The 18,277-nt window shown below is 41.1% G+C and overlaps 1 protein-coding gene across 3 annotated transcripts in view; it reads left to right on the top strand.

The window, feature by feature from the left end:
• Nucleotides 1–13,166, top strand: part of PDE7A (phosphodiesterase 7A) — a 105,322-nt gene extending 92,156 nt beyond the window's left edge. Inside the window, exons 8-14 of one of the 3 annotated variants that reach the window (XR_008530567.1) lie at nt 1,605–1,736; nt 1,947–2,038; nt 2,789–2,933; nt 3,461–3,557; nt 6,170–6,250; nt 9,836–11,004; nt 12,696–13,166. Coding sequence is in view for 2 of the 3 variants with exons in the window: in XM_054590205.1 (XP_054446180.1) it covers nt 1,605–1,736; nt 1,947–2,038; nt 2,789–2,933; nt 3,461–3,557; nt 6,170–6,250; nt 9,836–10,044 (756 nt within the window). In the remaining variant the exon portion in view is untranslated. Of the gene's footprint in view, nt 1–1,604; nt 1,737–1,946; nt 2,039–2,788; nt 2,934–3,460; nt 3,558–6,169; nt 6,251–9,835; nt 11,591–12,695 lie in introns of those variants that run through there. The other 2 variants (XM_054590205.1, XM_054590206.1) reach the window with 2 other exon arrangements.
• The last annotated feature ends 5,111 nt before the right edge of the window (nt 13,167–18,277 follow it).

The raw sequence follows: 18,277 nt of genomic DNA, 5'->3' as shown, positions 1-18,277 counted from the left end.
TTCTGCCACGTCCCCTTTGTTGTAGTTTTCATAGGAATATAACACTTCTGTGTATTGTTTAATAAAGTACTTGTTCCGCAGCCATGCCCACACATTCCTGTGTTGGGGGGCAGTTGCTTCATGTGCGGGGCACTTGTGCAGTATGCCTCTGTTCCTCCTGAGCAGTAAGCAGTGCTTTAAAAAAATCTGTATTTTTTAAATGCTTTCACAGATCCTAAAGAGGAAATTACTTTCTTCACCACCTTTTCCCCCTTTACTGAACTTCTCCATATACCAATTATAGGCAGTACAAATATAAATAATAAATATTCTCTGCCTTCAGGCAGCTCACAGTTTTCCAGTGTCCCAGGGCATTCAGACTCTAAAGGCAGTGATTTTTTTTTTTTTTTTTTTTATTCCCCAGACTGAGATAAACTTGACACAAGGGATGGAAAAAGATTCATTCTGGCATTGAAAGAAAATACTAAAATTCCAATCTAAATTTATTTTATCTCATTTAAAAATTTTTCTGTTTTCGTGTTTGGTAGATCATGTGCAATATATGTTAGTTCAGTATCATAATCAGTAATTGTATTGATATGAGTGATACATGCTCAAATTTTTTTACTGCTAGGGCATGGGATCATACAGGTTTAGAGAGCATTGACCTAATGTTACCTAAACAAGGGTGTGTTCTGCCGACTTTCATTATGGCTGGACACGTGAAGTACTGCAGGGACACAGCCAGCCGTCGCTGGGGAAGGGGCTGCCGGCCGAGAACAGAGGGTGGTGGGGTAGTCAGTGGAATTGGGCCTTAGAAGGGGAGGAGAAGCTGGCAAGGTAATGAAAAGTGTTTCATGAAAAGCAGGTGATGTATGGATCAAGGTGATCATTTTTTATCATTCAAGTAAGAGCAGTAATGATTATTGGGAGTAAAAGGTATAATTAGCATTGCTTTTTCTGACATGAATAGATTGTGTATGCTGTTCTGAACGTATCCATCCCTTGGGAGAGGACTTTATTACAGACTTGATGTAGGCTTCTGCTCCTTGATGACTCAGTTGCCTCCTTAAACATTAGGATCTCAGAAATAACCTTGCATTTTAAATTCTTAATTGAAATCCAGTAAACAATTTGTGATAAACACCCTCACTCGCTGGTCTTTAACTGTATTGCACACTTAAAAATCTGTTAAAAGAATAGATCTCATGTTAAGTGCTCTGATTATACTAAAATATTTTTTTAAATCTCATAGGTCTTTGTTTGGTAATGGCTAGGGAAATAAAAATACACAAACCTGTGTTTATTGTTTCAAAGCTGTCTTTCTCAAAAAGGTGGCTTATACTTTAAGTGCCATTTTAATTAAGCTGGATTAAAATGAAGCAGTGTAAGGATGAGCTCCGTGATCTCCACGTGGGCCGGGACACTGGCACGGCGTGCCCGCCCTCACGGTCATGCCGAGGGCAGCACCGGCAGGCGCTCGGTGGCCTCAGGGAATAGTCTGAAAGACAGAACAGAGGGGGACACTGTCCGCACTGCCATTTGGGGCTAATTCAAAACTACTGTCCTGGTATGGAGTCTTTTTCAGATATGTCTGTGATTCATTGTTCTTTCATCAACTTCAGCTTGCCAACTCTGTAACTCCTTGGGATATCTTGCTGAGCTTAATTGCAGCTGCCACTCATGATCTGGATCATCCAGGTGTTAATCAACCTTTCCTTATTAAAACTAACCATTACTTGGCAACTTTATACAAGGTTAGTGCAGTTTTATCAAAATTTAATGTTCTTGCATTCCTGAAAATGTTTCATGTTTTTAAGAAGTGAAAAGTGGTTAACATATTCTCAGTGAATGTTAGAATTTTAACCAGATTAATATTACTGCCAAATAATTCTTTATATTCAAAAAGAGATTTATTGCCATTAGATAACTGGGATTTATTTTTTTATTTTATTTATTTTTTGTAGAATACCTCAGTACTGGAAAATCACCACTGGAGATCTGCAGTGGGATTATTGAGAGAATCCGGTTTATTCTCACACATGCCATTAGAAAGCAGGTAGGCTGGGTTCAGACAAATTTAGTTTTCTGTGCACTATGAAATTTCAGTTGACAAAACAATTGGATAAAGTTTTAAAGTTATGATGTTCAGGCGTTCCTCACTTTTCAATTTTTGTTAAATTCAATGGGTAAATTATTTCACAAATTTATATCAAAATTTTAGTGATTTAAACATATTCTACAGTACAGTTAGTAGTATATTTTTTAGCAGATTATGAAAGGTCATCCCATAGATTTGAGTACTATAAAATTCACTCCAAATACACAATGGCTTGGTCACAGTTTACTGCTTATTTATATAAATAGTGTTATATATTTCCATTTTATGCTAATTTAAATAAAACCTTAAATTCTAGGTATAAGTTAGATAGAAAGTAAACATTCTGTATAATCAAAAGATTCATTAAAAATCTATTTTGGGCCCTGGCCAGCATGGCTCAGTTGGTTAAGAACATTGTCCAGATATACCAAGGTTGTGGTTTCGATCCCTGGTTGAATATTAGATCCCTGGGATATTTGCATATTGGTATTTTTCTATAAACTTTCTTCGCTTTAGTTCTGATTATTTTAGAGAGTTTTGTTCTTTGATGCATTCTTTAAAATTAATTTTTTGTGACAGATTAAAAGTTGAATGGCAGAGTATATTAGGGCTCTGTGAAGCTTCTGAATATTAAGTTTTAAAAAAAATCAAGACGTAGCTGCTTAATTGAAAGTCTTGTATTTTCTCTTTATGTTTTTCTAATTACAGGAAACAAATGGAGACTCAGATAGGTGCTTTGATACTAGCCACAGACATCAGTCGCCAAAATGAGTATCTGTCATTGTTTAGGTCCCATTTGGATAGAGGTGACTTATGCCTTGAAGATGCCAGACATAGGCATTTGGTTTTACAGGTAAAGTGGGGCTTGGAAAGATTCTGTCTCTAAGTTAAATTTTATGTGTCTATTAGAATAAAAATGAAATATTCTAGTGTAGTGATGAGCGTGGTTAAATCCGGAGAGAAAGCTGGGGGTTTCCTTCCTGGAAAGAGAGCCCACCCCGTTGCTTTGGTGTTATTCACACTTGAGATTTCCAGCAAAAACGATTTTTGCAAGATTAGGATGCCATCAGCTAACAGCATTTTATTTTAATAAGTTCTCACATCTAAAAAATGACAGGGAATTGAGTGATTTCTTTGTAGTTTTATGGTTAATCCAGGTCTTGTGCTTGGTTATACAATTAGGTTCATAGTCTGGCAGCATTTCTGGAGAAATGATTGGTAGACCTAATAGAATCATAAAACTAATATAAAAATGAGTTTTCTGTTGTATTTTCTTTTTTTAAAAGGTGTTCCTTTTACCGCTGTTAGAGAAGGTTTAAGCTTAATACAATTGAAATTTTACTTTTTTTCTTAAAACAATGTTAATGTTTTGCTTGCTAGATGGCTTTGAAATGTGCTGATATTTGTAACCCATGTCGGACGTGGGAATTAAGCAAGCAGTGGAGTGAAAAAGTAACAGAGGAATTCTTCCATCAAGGCAAGTTCCAGTATTGAGTTAATTAATCTTTTCAGTTGATTTTTTACATATCACATGGATAAAATCACTCACACATGTATAAGAGTCTAGTGGTAGATATTGATATTTTTAGTGACAGTTTATAGTAGATATACATAAAACAAATGGTATATAAGTTGAGCATCTATTTTGAAAATTAGCAATTCTCTTGGAATCGTCAAATGTGCGTGCATTTATGAATAGACACAGATCAGGCTGGAAATTTGGCTGAATAGAAAGATCTCCCTGACCTTACCCATCCTTGTCCTGTGTGTAGGGCATGGCCATATGAACACGTAATACATTTTTGTGATTTAAAGTCAGGAACCAAGGTTCTTCATTTTATGCATCTTCCTTTTTAAGATTTAAATTAAAATGGTGACAGTGTTGAGGTAAAACACCTAGTAAAAGTTTTCTACCTCCTACACTGAAAAGAGGATATCAGCTTGGCAACTTTTTCTGTGTGTGAATAAATTACTTTTTTTCATATATATATGTATATATTTTATTGATTATGCTATTACATTTGCCCCATTTTTTTCTCCCCTTTATCCTCCTCCTCCCTGCGCTTCCCTCAAACCAGCATTTCCCTCCCACCCTTAGTTCATGTCCATGAGCTGTACATACAGGTTTTTTGGCTTCTCCATTTCCTATACTATTCTTAACCTGCCCCTGCCTATTTTGTACCTACTATTTATGCTTCTAATTCCCTGTACCTTTTCCCCCATTCTCCCCCTACCCCCTCCCAACTGATCTCCATTTCTGTGGTTCTGTTCCTGTTCTAGTTGAGTACTTAGATTGATTGATTGATTGATTGATTGATTGATTTTAGGTTCAGTTGTTGAGAGTTGTGAGTTTGTTGTCATTTTACTGTTCATAGTTTTTGATCTTCTTCTTTTTCTTAGATAAATCCCTTTAACATTTCAAATAATAAGGGCTTGGTGATGATGGACTCCTTTAACTTAACCTTATCTAGGAAGCACTTTATTTTCCCTTCCATTCTAAATGATAGCTTTGCTGGATCGAGTAATCTTGGGTGTAGGTCCTTGTCTTTCATGACTTTGCATACTTCTTGCCAGCCCCTTCTTGCCTGTAAAGTTTTTTTTGAGAACTCAGCTGATAGTCTTATGGGAACTCCTTTGTAGGTAACTGTCTCCTTTTCTCTTGCTGCTTTTAAGATTCTCTCCTATCTTTAATATTGGGTAATGTAATTATGATGTGCTTTGGTGTGTGCTTCCTTGGGTCCAACTTCTTTGGGACTCTCTAAGCTTCCTGGATCTCCTAGAAGTCTATGTCCTTGGCCAGATAGGGGAAATTCTCCTTCACTATTTGTTCAAGTAAGTTTTCCACTTCTTGCTCTTCCTCTTCTTCTTCTGGCACCACTATGATTCAGATGTTGGATCGTTTAAAATTGTCCCAGAGTTTCTTAAGCCTCTCCTCATTTTTTTGAATTCTTGTTTCTTCATTCTGTTCTGCTTGAATGTTTATCTCTTCCTTCTGCCCCCAATCATTGATTTGAGTCCTGGTTTCTGTCCCTTTACTGTTGATTCCCTGTATATTTTTCTTTATTCACTTTGCATAGTCTTCACTTTTTCCTCCATTTTGCAACCATAGTCAACCTTTTCTGTGAGCATCCTGATTACCAGTGTTTTGAACTCTGTGTCTGATAGGTTGGCTCTCTCCTCATGCCTTAGTCCTATTTTTGGAGTTTTGATCTGTTCTTTCATTTAGGCGGTATTTCTTTGTCTCAGCACGCCAGTTAGGTTGGAAGGGGCAGAGCTGTAGATATTTGCCAATGCAGAGCAACCCGCGTGGCTGGTTTGTGGCGCTGTATATGGGGGAGGGGTCCGAGAGAGAACATACTGCTTGCTCAGTTCTCCGCGAGCTTTCAGTCACTTCCCCCGCTACCCACAAGCAAATTGGGCCCTTCTAGTGCTGATTCCCAGGTGGGTGGGTTTGTGAACATTCTAGGACCCTGTGGGCCTCTCCGACGAACTCTTCTGTGAGGCTGGGAGTTTCTCTTGCTGCTGCAACCCCCACAGATTTTTACAGCTAGAGGTTTTGAGGCTTTCTTTTCCCCTGCTGGAACCACGCTGGAACCCTGGGTTGCGCAGTCTGCCTCGCTCCCCAGCTGTTCCTCCCAGTTTATCTGCATGCAAATGGGGGACTGCCCAGTCCACCAGCTGCTGCCTTGCCAGCGTCCTCCCTGCCCCAGCTGCCTGCCTCCACCGCACCTACCAGTCTGGATGACTATTTCTTCCCTAACGCCTTAGTTGTCAGACTTCAATACTGTTCTTTTTTCTGGCAGTTTTGTTTTTAAATTTGTTATTGTCCTTCTTTTGGTTGTGCGAGGAGGCAAAGTGTATCTACCTACACCTCCATCTTGGCAGGAAGTCTGAAATTCTTTGTGTGTAATAACTTAAAGAACTAATTTAGAAGTTTTCCTTTCATGAGAATTAAATATGGTACCTTTTTCCTAAGGAATTTACAGGTAAGATGAAGACTTTAACCAACAGGTTATTTAACCAATACTTAACCAGTAGGTATGTTCCATATTAATAGTTCTGTCTTTTTTTTTTTTTTTTAATTTCTAGGAGATATAGAAAAGAAGTATCAGTTGGGTGTGAGTCCATTTTGTGATCGTCAAACTGAATCTATTGCCAACATCCAGATAGGTAACTATACATAGATAAAGATTGGTTAGAAAAATGCCACTGATTTTAACTTTGTTAAGAAAAAGAGATATACATTTCAAATATAAAATATTAAAATTATGTTCCTTTTTATTTTTTAAATAATTTGAAATTTTAACTTTGTTTTTCCTTTTTTTGGCTCTTATGATTTACCTTTATTTGACTTTAGGTTGTAAAAAGCATAATTTTTTCAGAGTGTGTAACAATAATTTTGTTTTTGTTGTAAAACTAAAAAAAAAAAAAACATTATTTGCTCATGTGGGAACTTCTTTGCATAATTCTGGGACTGCCATTTTTAACATGAAAAAAGTGACCACTGAGCATGAATAAACGTGAAGACCAGTTTGCACTGTTGCTTACTCTTTTATCACTGCCTCTTGGCTAAGTATATTTCCTCCTCATCTTGCATAGGCTTCTTGAAATCTAGCCTCGAATTGTCCCTTCAGTCTTCTCCCCAACGATTTCCCATTTTACCTAAAGAAGCTTGGGACCCTTGAGTGTTCCCCACGTCCACGCTGCTCCTTCCCTCTCTCTGCCTCACCAGTCCTCCCCGTCTGCCTCACAAACTCCTGGTGCTTGTCACGCCCTCCAGAAGCCACCTTCCACTCGCCCCAGGCAGTCAGTCCTCTCCCGGCTCCCAGGGCCCTTCTGGCCTCAGTGATGTGTTCCTGAGGTCAATGCTGCACCTGGGAGCAGCAGGTACTCAAGAACCACTTGTTTCCATAACTGGAAGAGAAAGCATAATGAAGTGGCTGTGATTGGAGGCCATGCAGCTTGCTGCAGAAGAGCCCGGGAAAGACTGGCAAGGGTCGGGTGTGTGGGGGTCTGAGTGCAAAGCGGGGACAGTGGTGAGTAACTCAGCAAGGTGTCGAGGGATGACTGTTATGTTGGTAGCTCGTGCTGAGTAGAGCCTTTGAGAATTGGATTGAACATAGTGAAATGTGTTCACAAACTTCAGAAAGATAGTTTGTAGAAATTCAGAAAGTAGCACAATGCTGTGGCATATGAGTCTGAAAAGAGGCCTGTACTGCAGATTCAGAAATTGAGAGACACAATTCTTACAGTAGTCGCAATGAGACGCATGTGAAAGACAGCGGGTAACCACGGACCGGACTATGGGAAGAGTGTGGCACAGGCCTGCAGAAACGACCCGGGGACCTAGATCTCCCCAGACTGGCCATGAAAGCTGTGGAGGTTCGCAGAAGGATAAGACAGGACGTAGATCTGCTCTGTCCCAATTGTCAAGTTAGAATATCTTCAAATGTAAAAGAATAGACTAAATATAAGCAAAAGGGAATTGAAGCTAGGTGAATGGGTAGTGAACTCATTCAAGCTATTGTAGATGTCTTTGCCTGAGCAAATGGCACCCTAGATTAATGGGAGAACTTGCGATATTTAAAAAGGAAATCTAGAAGGTAGATACCTTAAACTTCACCTCAGTCTGTATTTTGTCAATGTTGGAAAGTTCTAGATGTATTATCAGAAGGACATGAGGATAATAGTTGACATCTACTGATTGCTCACAACCAAGTACTGCTGGTATTCTCTTTTTCAGATAGTTTGCCCAGTTACAGTTAACAGGTGTTGGTCTTTCTGATATGAAATCCTAGGTAAAATGGGGCTTGGAAAGTTTCTATTTCTCGGATAAATCATGTAATGGTTAGAATAACTTCTGTGCTGAGCAGTGATTACTCAGAGCCAGCATAGTAAGTAGAGGTCATGTTTATTGATTGATTTTTTTACAGAGAAGAAGGGAAGGAGAAAGAGAGATGTTGATTTGTTGTTCTACTTATTTATTCATTCCGTGGTTGATTCTTATATGTGCCCTGACCAGGGATGGAACCCGCAGCCTTGGTGGAACCGGACAACGCTCTAACCAGCCGAGCTACCCAGCCAGGGCAGAAGTCATGTTTAATTAATAGTTTCCATGTTGGGCAGGAATACTAGTTTTGTTGAACAAGAATATCACATGCTGGCAAGAGCAAGGCATTTGGCGAGGTGCTGGGACCTGTGGAGCCGAGCTTGAGCTGAGCTCAGGGGCGGGTGCAGCTCAGTGGAGTCACAGGTGGTTGCTCGGCCTTTGGAGTCCGGCCCTCCCAGCGGGGGCTGCATGGCTGTGACCGTGGCCCCGGCCTATTTATTTTTTCCGGTACTTGAGTCCTAAAGAAAGTTTAGGATAACATAGAGCCAGAAGTGATAGTTAATTTGTTAGATGTTAGAGGCAGGAACAATGGGAAAGTCAAATAAGATGATCACGTAAAACAGGATAATGAAGTTCTGCATTCGGGTACAAAATCCTAGCTGCTCACGCTTTAGTTGTGGCACCTAGAAAAGACAGGACTTTGGGTGGCTGGTGCAGCCTGACATTGGTGTGAGGACGGCTCCCAAAAAGCTGTGTTTGGCGGCTGTAATGACATTTTTCTGTGTTTGTCCTTCTCCCTGGAGCATAGATCTGTCCCTGGCCAACAGTGGTGGCATATAGCAGGCTCTTGGCTAATGCGTGTGGAGGGAATGGGCAAAATGAAAGCAAGCATTACTTCTGACATCCTAACTACTATTTCAGATTCTGTAATTTGTACACTTCCAAAACCCAACCATCAGACCCTGTGTGACTCTCCTAATGAAAAGAAGTGCGTGCCGACTGCTTTCATCACAGTGAGATTTGTGGGCTGAGTGGAAGCTGTCTTGTCTGTGGTCAACATGGGCTTTTGCAGCAAAGAACAGATTTTGGAGATGTAGAAAATTTAAACACTAGTTTACACCACCAGTGATAGAATTTGAATGGACATTTTTCCTGTCCTTGGCAGACCAAAAATTAGGAAGATAATGTTATTTGTTTCTCCTAATATATAAGGTTTCATTGGGAAGGTATTTTCTAGGAAGCTCCCGTTCACCCTGTGTAAGATGCTTTCTGATGTTAAATCAGATATAATGTGCACTTGAGGGCTGTATAAAGGTGCACACAGTCCTGAAATTACTCCTTTTTCCTTTCTGTGAATTAAGGGAGAGCAATATATGAGCTGTTTATAAAGTAGGACCCTGGTACACTTCCGATGTTCACATTAATAATTGTTTTAACTAATCCCCTCTGGTCTTTGCAGAGCCATAGTTTTGTCAGGAGTTTTGGCTTATAAACTCTGAGTTAAATACGATGGCTTGTTGTACTTATGACTGGGCGTGAGGGCGACCCCAGCTTCTCCTCAGCTCACACCTGTCCCCAGAGGCCTGGCGCAGGCCCCCTTCTAGAGCCTCCGGCTGTCTCGTGAATTGTGTTAAGCCCTGCTGTCCTCAGAGTTGACAGGGTCACTGTGCGTTTGCGTCAGTAAAAGGGCATTGTTGAGCAGCTGCGAGGAATTATCAGAAAAGATTCGATATGTTTGTCAGTACACCTGTAAGTTCTGAATAGATTCTTCAGAGAAGATTTGTAAATGTACACATGCTAGAATCTTTAGAAAAACAAGGTTTAGGTAATACTGGAATAGGACTTGGGAGGAAACACTGTAGAGGCATTTTAAAGATTAAGTTTTAGAACATATGTTGATATCATTTTTCTCTTATTTTCTCAAGGTTTTATGACTTATCTAGTGGAGCCTCTATTCACGGAATGGGCCAGGTTTTCCAATACTAGGCTCTCCCAGACAATGCTCGGACACGTGGGGCTGAATAAAGCCAGTTGGAAGGGACTGCAGAGAGAACAGTCCAGCAGTGAGGACACCGAAGCTCCGTTTGAGGAGTTGAACTCACAGTTATTACCTCAGGAAAACCGGCTCTCCTAGCTCCAGAATCAGTGGACAGACTGCCTCTGGGAGGCTGCTGGACATGTGAAATTGGGGCTGGAGGTGAGAGAACTTACTCCTGACCGCCAAGGTTTCCAGTGAGTGATGCCAGCATTATTTACGCCCAGGATTTCCTCTGTCGGATTATTTGAACCCCCTTTTTAATTACAAGACCTGAACATACAGCAATATGGATTGGGCTCTCACGGGAAACCTTGAATCTGCAAAGCCCAGCAGGAGCAAATCTGGCAGGAGTGACAAAGGAAGCTGTGGGGAGTGCCACGTGCTTCCCAAAGCATTTATTCTTCGAACAGTGAAACTTGAACTGAATCTTTCAGCAGAAATCTCTTGGAATTTAACCAGTCCGATGCAACATTGTGTATCTGTACCTTCCACTAGGTTCTCACTGAGAAATTGGGAATGTGAAGCGCCCCGCCTCTGCTGCCTCCGGCAAGACTCGATGTTTACAAATCAGCTCTGAAATACTGGTTCTAAATTTGCCTTGGAGCACAATTGTGAAGGAACCACTAAGAATTTCATAGATCAAACTTTAAACTGCAGCTCCTTCCCCCGGTTTGCCTTTTTTCTTCTTTGGATGCCACCAAAGCCTCCCATTTGCTATAGTTTTACTTTGTGCACTGGAAACTGTGCATTATCATAGAGTACCGCCAAGCTTTCCCTCCAGTGCTGTTTGGCAGTGCAATTTTTTTTAACTCTTAGTTTTTAATTTGGGGCGGGAGGGAAAGAACACCAATGTCCTAGCTGTATTATGATTCTGCAGTGAAGACATTGCATGTTGTTTTCACTACTGTACACTTGACCTGCACATGCAAGAAAAGGTGGAATGTTTAAAACACCATAATCAGCTCAGGGTATTTGCCAATCTGAAATAAAGTGGGATGGGGAAGTGTGTCCTTCAGAGCAAGGGTACTAAGTCCCTTTCGCTGCAGTGAGTGAGAGGTATGTTGTGTGTGAGTGGCCGGATGTGTGTCTGTGTGCATGTTGTGCATGTGTGACTGTGCATGTGTTCTATTTATCCATGTGGGAAAGGATTGGAAATGTAAGCTTTTATTTATTATCTTGGAATGTGATGTAATGAGCAGCCACACTTAGGGGAGGGGAGGTAGGTAAGCTGTAACCGATGCTCCAGTTGCCTTAAACTATGCACAAAGCTAAGTGACCAAACTTCTTGTTTCGATTTGAAAAAAGTACATTGTTTTCTTGTCTCCCCCCTCCCCATCCCCCACCTTTTGATGAACCGATACCCTTTGATGGGCCTTTTGATGTGAACAGATGTTTTCTAGGACAAAATCTAAGGACTAATTTTAAACTTAAAACATTCCACTTTTGTAATTTGTTTTAAATTGTTTTATGTATAGTAAGCACAACTGTAATCTAGTTTTAAGAGAAACCAGTGCTTTCCTTTAGTTCAATTGTATTTCCCTTGTTACTGTAAAAGACTGTTTATTAATTATGTTTACAGTTTGTTGCAACAGCCATTTTCTTGGGAGAAAGCTTGAGTGTAAAGCCATTTGTAAAAGGCTTTGCCATACTCATTTTAATATGTGCCTGTTGCTGTTAACTTTTGATAAATAAAAACTTATCTTTTCACATTTTTATCTTTGATATCTACCTTATAATTAATCCTTTGTAAATCATAATGCTAAATTTCTAGGAAATCAAAGATGTAGCTTTTTGGCTGTAGCATTCACTCCTCAGATATTTATTCAGGCAAAGCTGGGTGCAGGCACAATCCTAGCGATGGCCTGTACCTCACCAGTGAGCAGGCTGACCCCCTGGTTACCTAGTTTGCTCAGAGGTCAGCCTTGTGCCCAGGCCTCTTGACCCGCCAGCCTTTTGTTCCCACAGTTGTAAACTGCGTAAGACTCAGCACCTCTTGCAGGTACTACAGTACTACTTGTATTGGCCTTTTTAAAGTAATAAGAAATTGCCACTTAATTTTACTTGATTGATACTAGTGTAAGAAAGGTACCACTGGGCCTCTTCTGTATCTTCCCAAGTCCAATTCATTAGAAGGGATGCAGTGCAGACTTTGAAATCCAACACATTGTCATTATTGTAGAAGAGTAACATCCAGTAGACATATAATGCTAGCCATGTCAGTGGTTTGCAATTTACTAGTAGCCACATTTAAAAAAAGGAAAATATCATTTAGTTCAATAAATGTATATATACTTCATCATTTCAATAGGTAGTCATTATAAAAAACAATTGGGATGTTCGAACGTTTTTTGGTACAAGTCTTGGAATGTGGTATGTATTTTACACTTGCAGCACATCTCAAGTCGTACTAGCCACATTTCAACTGCCCAGTATCCACACGTGGCTCGCTTGTAGCTACCATACTGGACAGTGTGGGTACAGGAGTCTGACGGTAGCAGAGCTGAGTGTTCCTGGGGAAAGCCTGCTGCCCCTTATATGCGGCGGCATCACCTTGGCAAATTGGATGCATCCAGAGTCCGATAAAGATCTTTACAGGCTTCATTGACCAAATGTGTCAGCACATGGAGGGTGGAACTATCTCATAGGAAACTCACATTAACAAAGCTCACAGTAACTGATGTTTTAAAAAAGTGTTAGTATTTACATTTATGATGGGAAATATAACTGTCAATCATTCTCTCCCTTAGGCAGATCTTGGCAGATCTTCAGCTGGTTACTTGGTGAGCACGGAGTTTGAGCAAGGGAAGCAAGTTGCCTCATGCATCCATCGCCCTGTGAGCCATACCTGCTGATACTCATGTTTATGGAGCAGGGTTCCTTCTTCCCATGGACAATGCTGGAGGGTCTCTGCCAGTAGCTGCTTCTCCACATCAGCTTCTGAGTGGCACTTCCAGTAGATATGTCAGTACCTTCAGCCTTGTCTCGTTTGAACTGGCCTGGGCTCCATCTGCCTGTCTGATTGCTTTTGCTCTGACCCACTATGTTTCCTATTAATAGTCAAAGGATTGTCTTCTTTCTGTTCGCAGGGGGAGACATCTCAGCGTTGCTCCCATTTCCTGCCTAACACATATAATACACCCATTGAACTGTTTTGTTTTTTTGTTACATATATGTGGGAATCACTGTCTATAGCTCTGCTTTTTAAGTATGACCTATACAAGGGGGGACCTAAAAAAGAATTTATAAAAAAAATTGTGTATTATTATGTTTAAACTTCAGTCACCTTCAAAGTACTCTCCATTTGATACAATACACTTGAGACTTTTTTCCACTGCTCAAAATTTTTTGAACTCGTCGATTTTGATGCCTTTTAAGTGTTTCTTTTTTGTTTCACCTCTTCATATCAGCAAAATGTTTCCCTTTGAGGACTGATTTCATCCAGGGAAAACAGAAGTCAGTTGGGGCAAGATCAGGTAGATACAAAAGGTGGGGCACTGACGTCATGAGGTTTTTGGTCAAAAACTGCTGGACACTCTGCACAGTCTGGGCAGGTGTGCTCATAAATCACCCATCATGAAATGGGCAAACGTGTTGACAGTCTTCCAAAAAAGATAAAGTGAAGCCAAATGCAACCTCTCACTACAACACCAGCTGGTACAGTGATACAGATGGGTTCCCAGAACACTCACCTAGTGGGGGAAGCCTGTACTACAAAGGGCCTGCCCTCCAGAAGATAATTCCGGTTCTTGGGGGGGGGGGGGTGTCCCCCCTCATATTCCTTAAATTTAATTTTCTAGAAGAATTTTAGGAAATAATTTAGAAGACCACATTTAAATAAGTCATTAGATATATTATGAAACAATGCAAAATTTTTAAGATAACAACAGGAGACTTCAAAGAATTGTTGAGCATGGAGCAGCCCATTGGAGCTCTAGGCCCAACTCTTCAGTTGTAGGGGGTTATCGCCTCTGCTTGAGGGTAAAGGTCCTTGGAGAGAAAATTTTGGCAAGCCTTAATGAAAAGAAATCTGGTTCCTGTTCAATATTTGTTACTCTGTAAATGTAATGGTTCACAATGACTCTATGTATAAAATAAGTAAATATTTTATGTCCTTTGCAAACCTGGGAAATACATTTGTACCTGATGTACAGGTTTAGAGGTGCTAGTAATTCTTTGAAGATTCCTATAACAGTCTTTTCCCAAATGCGTTCTTGGCTCTTAAAGCTTTCAATTTTCTTAAAATTTTCACATGAGGTTTAGTGTTTTCATGTGTATTTCTTAAAATGTTTATTTTGTTTAAACCCCTACCCAATCAGTATCTTCTGCTTGGGAAAGTATGTGATGACTGATAGCTACTATGCATTCAGTAATGTTTTTAAATAAAGGTGCGTATTAAAACACCATAGTATAAGCATACATTTGACGTATAAGATTGTACAGATATGTGCAAAACTTAGTCTGAGCCATTCCTTGCTTGCTAAGGATCTGCAGATAACCTGTGTCTTCTAGAAGGCCTCCAAAGGTCCATGGTGCAATGGCCATACTTGGGGCTGAGCTGATTGGTGGGGTGAGGAGGGGACACAGGTCTCCCCCATCTCGTCTGTGGTTCTCAGTGTAGAGCTAGCATAAAGGGGCCATCAGTAAATGGTGGTTGAACAAGTAACTTGGTGTTTTATGTTTTCCTTTTTAGCTGTTTATCATTAAGAGAAATTATACTGAAACTAGTCTGTTTATGCTGAAGTTATGTGGTAAGCAATATCAGAGTTCCTGTTGTATGCAGAGCACTGCGCTGGATGTAATAAAGGTATTAAAAATTTCAAAACAGCCTCTGTTTTCAAAATGTATGGGTGACAAAATGATGTGTGGTGTCCGTTATTCAGTATGGCAGGCTCCATATTGTGCAAAATGAATACAAGGTGTGGGGGTGTTTAGAATGAATGGTTTAGTTCATTAATTCTCTCCCATATTGTCAGCTCTGTTCACAATGCTTTCTAATGCATTTATCTCACTTACTGAATTCTTCAGCTCCAGAATTTGGTTCTTCATTGTTTCAATGTCTTTGGTAGCGTTCCTATTCCTTGATTTTGTTCCTGAGCTCATTGAACTGCCTGAGTTTCCTTGGATCTCACTTTCTCCTGATTGTGAATACTCCGTCATTTAGATCAGTCTCCCATGACTTTGACTTATGAAGAATTGTCATTTTGTGTTCCCTTGGTTGTTCATGTTACTGATAATGTTTGTTCATTTGAAGTAGTGAGCACCTTTCTTATTTCAGGATGATACTTAGAGGTCTTTCGTTCATTTTTCAGTAGATGCGCTCTATTGAGCACAAGTCTTTGTTTTCTCTTACCTGTGGTGCTTGTGCCCTGGCAGTGGCCGTGGGGTGTCCCTGCTGTGTCTGGGTTGCCCGAGTCTCAAGGCAGCACAACTGCAGTGGGAGAATGTGAGTGGGGAGAGCCAGGTTTCCGGGCGCCAGTGTCCCTTACCCTGTCCAGACCATCGTGCGGGGGCTGCGCTCCGACTCCTCCACCTCTACTGTGTTGGCTGGGCTGCGGGTCCTTCCCACCATCCTGCCTCCCCAGCGTAGTTTGTGTGTGGACTTCTCGGGTGTGCTGGTGTTGAGCACAGGAAGCTGATGGGCTATGGATGGCCAAGCAGGTGATTTAAGGGGAGATACAAAGGGCTCTTCTCCACCATGGTGCTAACTGTATGGGATTCTTGAGCATGAATTTTAAGTGTCTATTGTTGAGCCATAAAGAATCAGGAGGCTGCACGATATCCCAAGTTCCTTTATTTTAGTTGAAATTCATGTTATGTATCTAAACTTTTCAAAGGAATTGGTACCCTTAAAGAAACGTTTCAAGTTCCTAGTTGAACGTTTGCAGAAAACAGAATTTTTGAATTTTCATCTAAGAATTATCTCAAGACACGGGGGTTAGCTTTTTCCACTATTGGGAACACTCTCAGGTGACCTGGGGACTTTCGCACGCTCCTGGTAACGGAGACAAACCTTTGGGAGGGCTGCCGGGGCAGAGCCCGCAGTCCGGTAGCTCTGAGCTGCAGCTCGCTGCTGCATCTGCGTTCTCCTCCCGCGCTCCTGCTCCTGCTCCTCCTCTTGTCTCTTCTGTGCCTTGCACTTTCTGCTTAGAAAGTCAGCCACATGTGGTGGTGGTGTTAAAAGCTCTGTCTTTACAGTTAGACCTGGGTTTGGTTCTTTTGTAATTTTATAGCTGTGGGTTCTTGGGCAAGTTACCTAATGTTTTGAGTGGCTTCCTAAACTATAAAATGTCTGTTTCTTAAAAGTAAAATAATGTATTGACACATAGGTATGTGCTGAACCAATGGCCTAATTCATGTCCTCACAATCTGTTTAGTATAGACTGCTCGGGGACACAGCTGTTCCTCCCCTCATCCTCATTTGAGCTCCAGGTCCCAGCTCTTCTCTGTCATGGTTTCCTGTTCAAATTCCTGAGGGAAACCCTCAGGACCCGCTTATCAGGGCAGTGTCCTTGATTACCTGAGCATTTACCGGGTGTTCCCTTGCAGAAGGGACGGCAGAGGTTCAGACGCCGTGCAGTTTGCCTTAGAGTTGGGCTGAGTGTTCAGATACCCTGAGCCCCGAGATCAGCCCCTTGTACTCCCCCCGCCCGCCCCGTGTTGCTATCACCAGCACGTCAGCTATCCCAACCAGAGTCTAGCTCTCACCTGTTTCACCCTTTGATAAAAAGCACGTCTGGCCAATGAACAGGGATGGCCAGTAGGCAACATCAACGGCAGTAAAAATTCTGTTATGAAGAGTTTGGCCTTTCTCCCCAAATTAAGGCTTCGCCAGCCAGGCAGGAAGCAGTTGTGAGGGGCTGCCCTGTAACAGCCACAGTGCTTTTCCTTATCGTTTACCTTCCTGAGAAGGTCTGATTTACACTCTACTTTAACCCTTTGGAAGGAGCTCTTTGTGACTTTTAGAACAGGCTAGAGAAGCTCCCAGAGGAGGAAAGTGTGAAAAGCTCCAGCTGTAGGAACAGTCAGGCATCTAGCACATGGGAAGTGGGTTAAGGGGAGATGGTCTCAAAGGGAAACATCAGTGATTTCTGGGTCCTGATTTGATCAGGCTGTTTTTTTCATCCTATCTGTTCTCAAGTGACTGCACTAGTACCAGTCAAGGACTAGCCTGCTTATCGGTTTATCAGGAGAAACTAAAAAGAACGGTAAGAAGTAGGTACAGTGAGATAGCTCAGAAGAATGTGGAGTCCCTGGGACAGGAAGGGGAAAGGACTCAAGAATGGCGGACAGTTCATGAGAAATACTGTGACAACAGGCATAACTGCTACTGTCATCAAACCAAGTGTCTCATTCTGCCTGACAATCCCAGAGCTGACTTTATTGGGTTAAATCCTGAAAGTTTAAACTTCCACTGGCCAGAGTCTAACCCAGAAAGAACATCTGTTTTTGGTAAGTTATCAGAAGGATGGTTTTTTTCCAAGTATTTTTTGGTAGTTGTTACCTTGTGTTGTCTTCTTTACCATTTACACATAGGAATTCTTAATACTGCAAAAAGACAAAATTGGTCTACAGAAGAGCCTTTGACTGGGGAGACAAGCAGAGCCAAAGCCTAAGTCCCACAGCTCCACCCTAAGCCTGCAGGTGGCAGGGACCAGCCACATGTCATAGGAGAAATTAGCCGACTGGAAACTACAGTGACCACTTATAAAATGATGTAAGTAATTACTTATTTACCACTCTACTTATTGTTCATAGAATGTGTTCAAATCATTATTCCATTTAATCTTCAACAATTTTTTGAGCTGAGCATTCTTCCATTTTAAAAACAGGTGTGACTTGGCCAGGATCACCTACACGGACCATGTGTAACTCCCAAGTCCAGTGGTCTCTGCCCTATACTATGTATATGTAGTGAGTCAGAATCACAGTAGACAAATCATTACATTAGCTCCTTAACTTTTTAAGCCTCAGCTATAAAATGCAGAGTTAAACTGTTTTTAAGATCTTTCACTTTGGGTGTTGTGCTGGAAAGAGAGAAACAGAAACTGAATGAGACGGGTGTGGAGGAAGACAGAAAAGACTTCACCCGTCCCAGCGCAGAGCGGCACAGGCCTACAGGCCTACAGGCTGGGCAGAGTTACCCCAAGAGACTGCCCTTCTGTTTTAATGCTGAAGTCCCTTTAGGAGAAAGGTGAATGAGGCAATAGAATTTATTTTAAGGAATACATTCCCACTTGAAAAATATAGAAAGCAAATTACTCGTAACATGTTATATGTGCAATATAAATGAATCTTACCTATTGTTAAAAAATATATATATAGGCTTTAT

This window comes from Pteronotus mesoamericanus, unplaced genomic scaffold, assembly GCF_021234165.1.
Source record: "Pteronotus mesoamericanus isolate MK-2021 breed Mesoamerican mustached bat unplaced genomic scaffold, CSHL_Meso_final scaffold_174, whole genome shotgun sequence".
In the NCBI taxonomy this organism is placed as follows: domain Eukaryota; kingdom Metazoa; phylum Chordata; class Mammalia; order Chiroptera; family Mormoopidae; genus Pteronotus; species Pteronotus mesoamericanus.
Note: the sequence above shows the minus strand (reverse complement) of the source record. Positions and strands in the feature narration are given on the sequence as shown.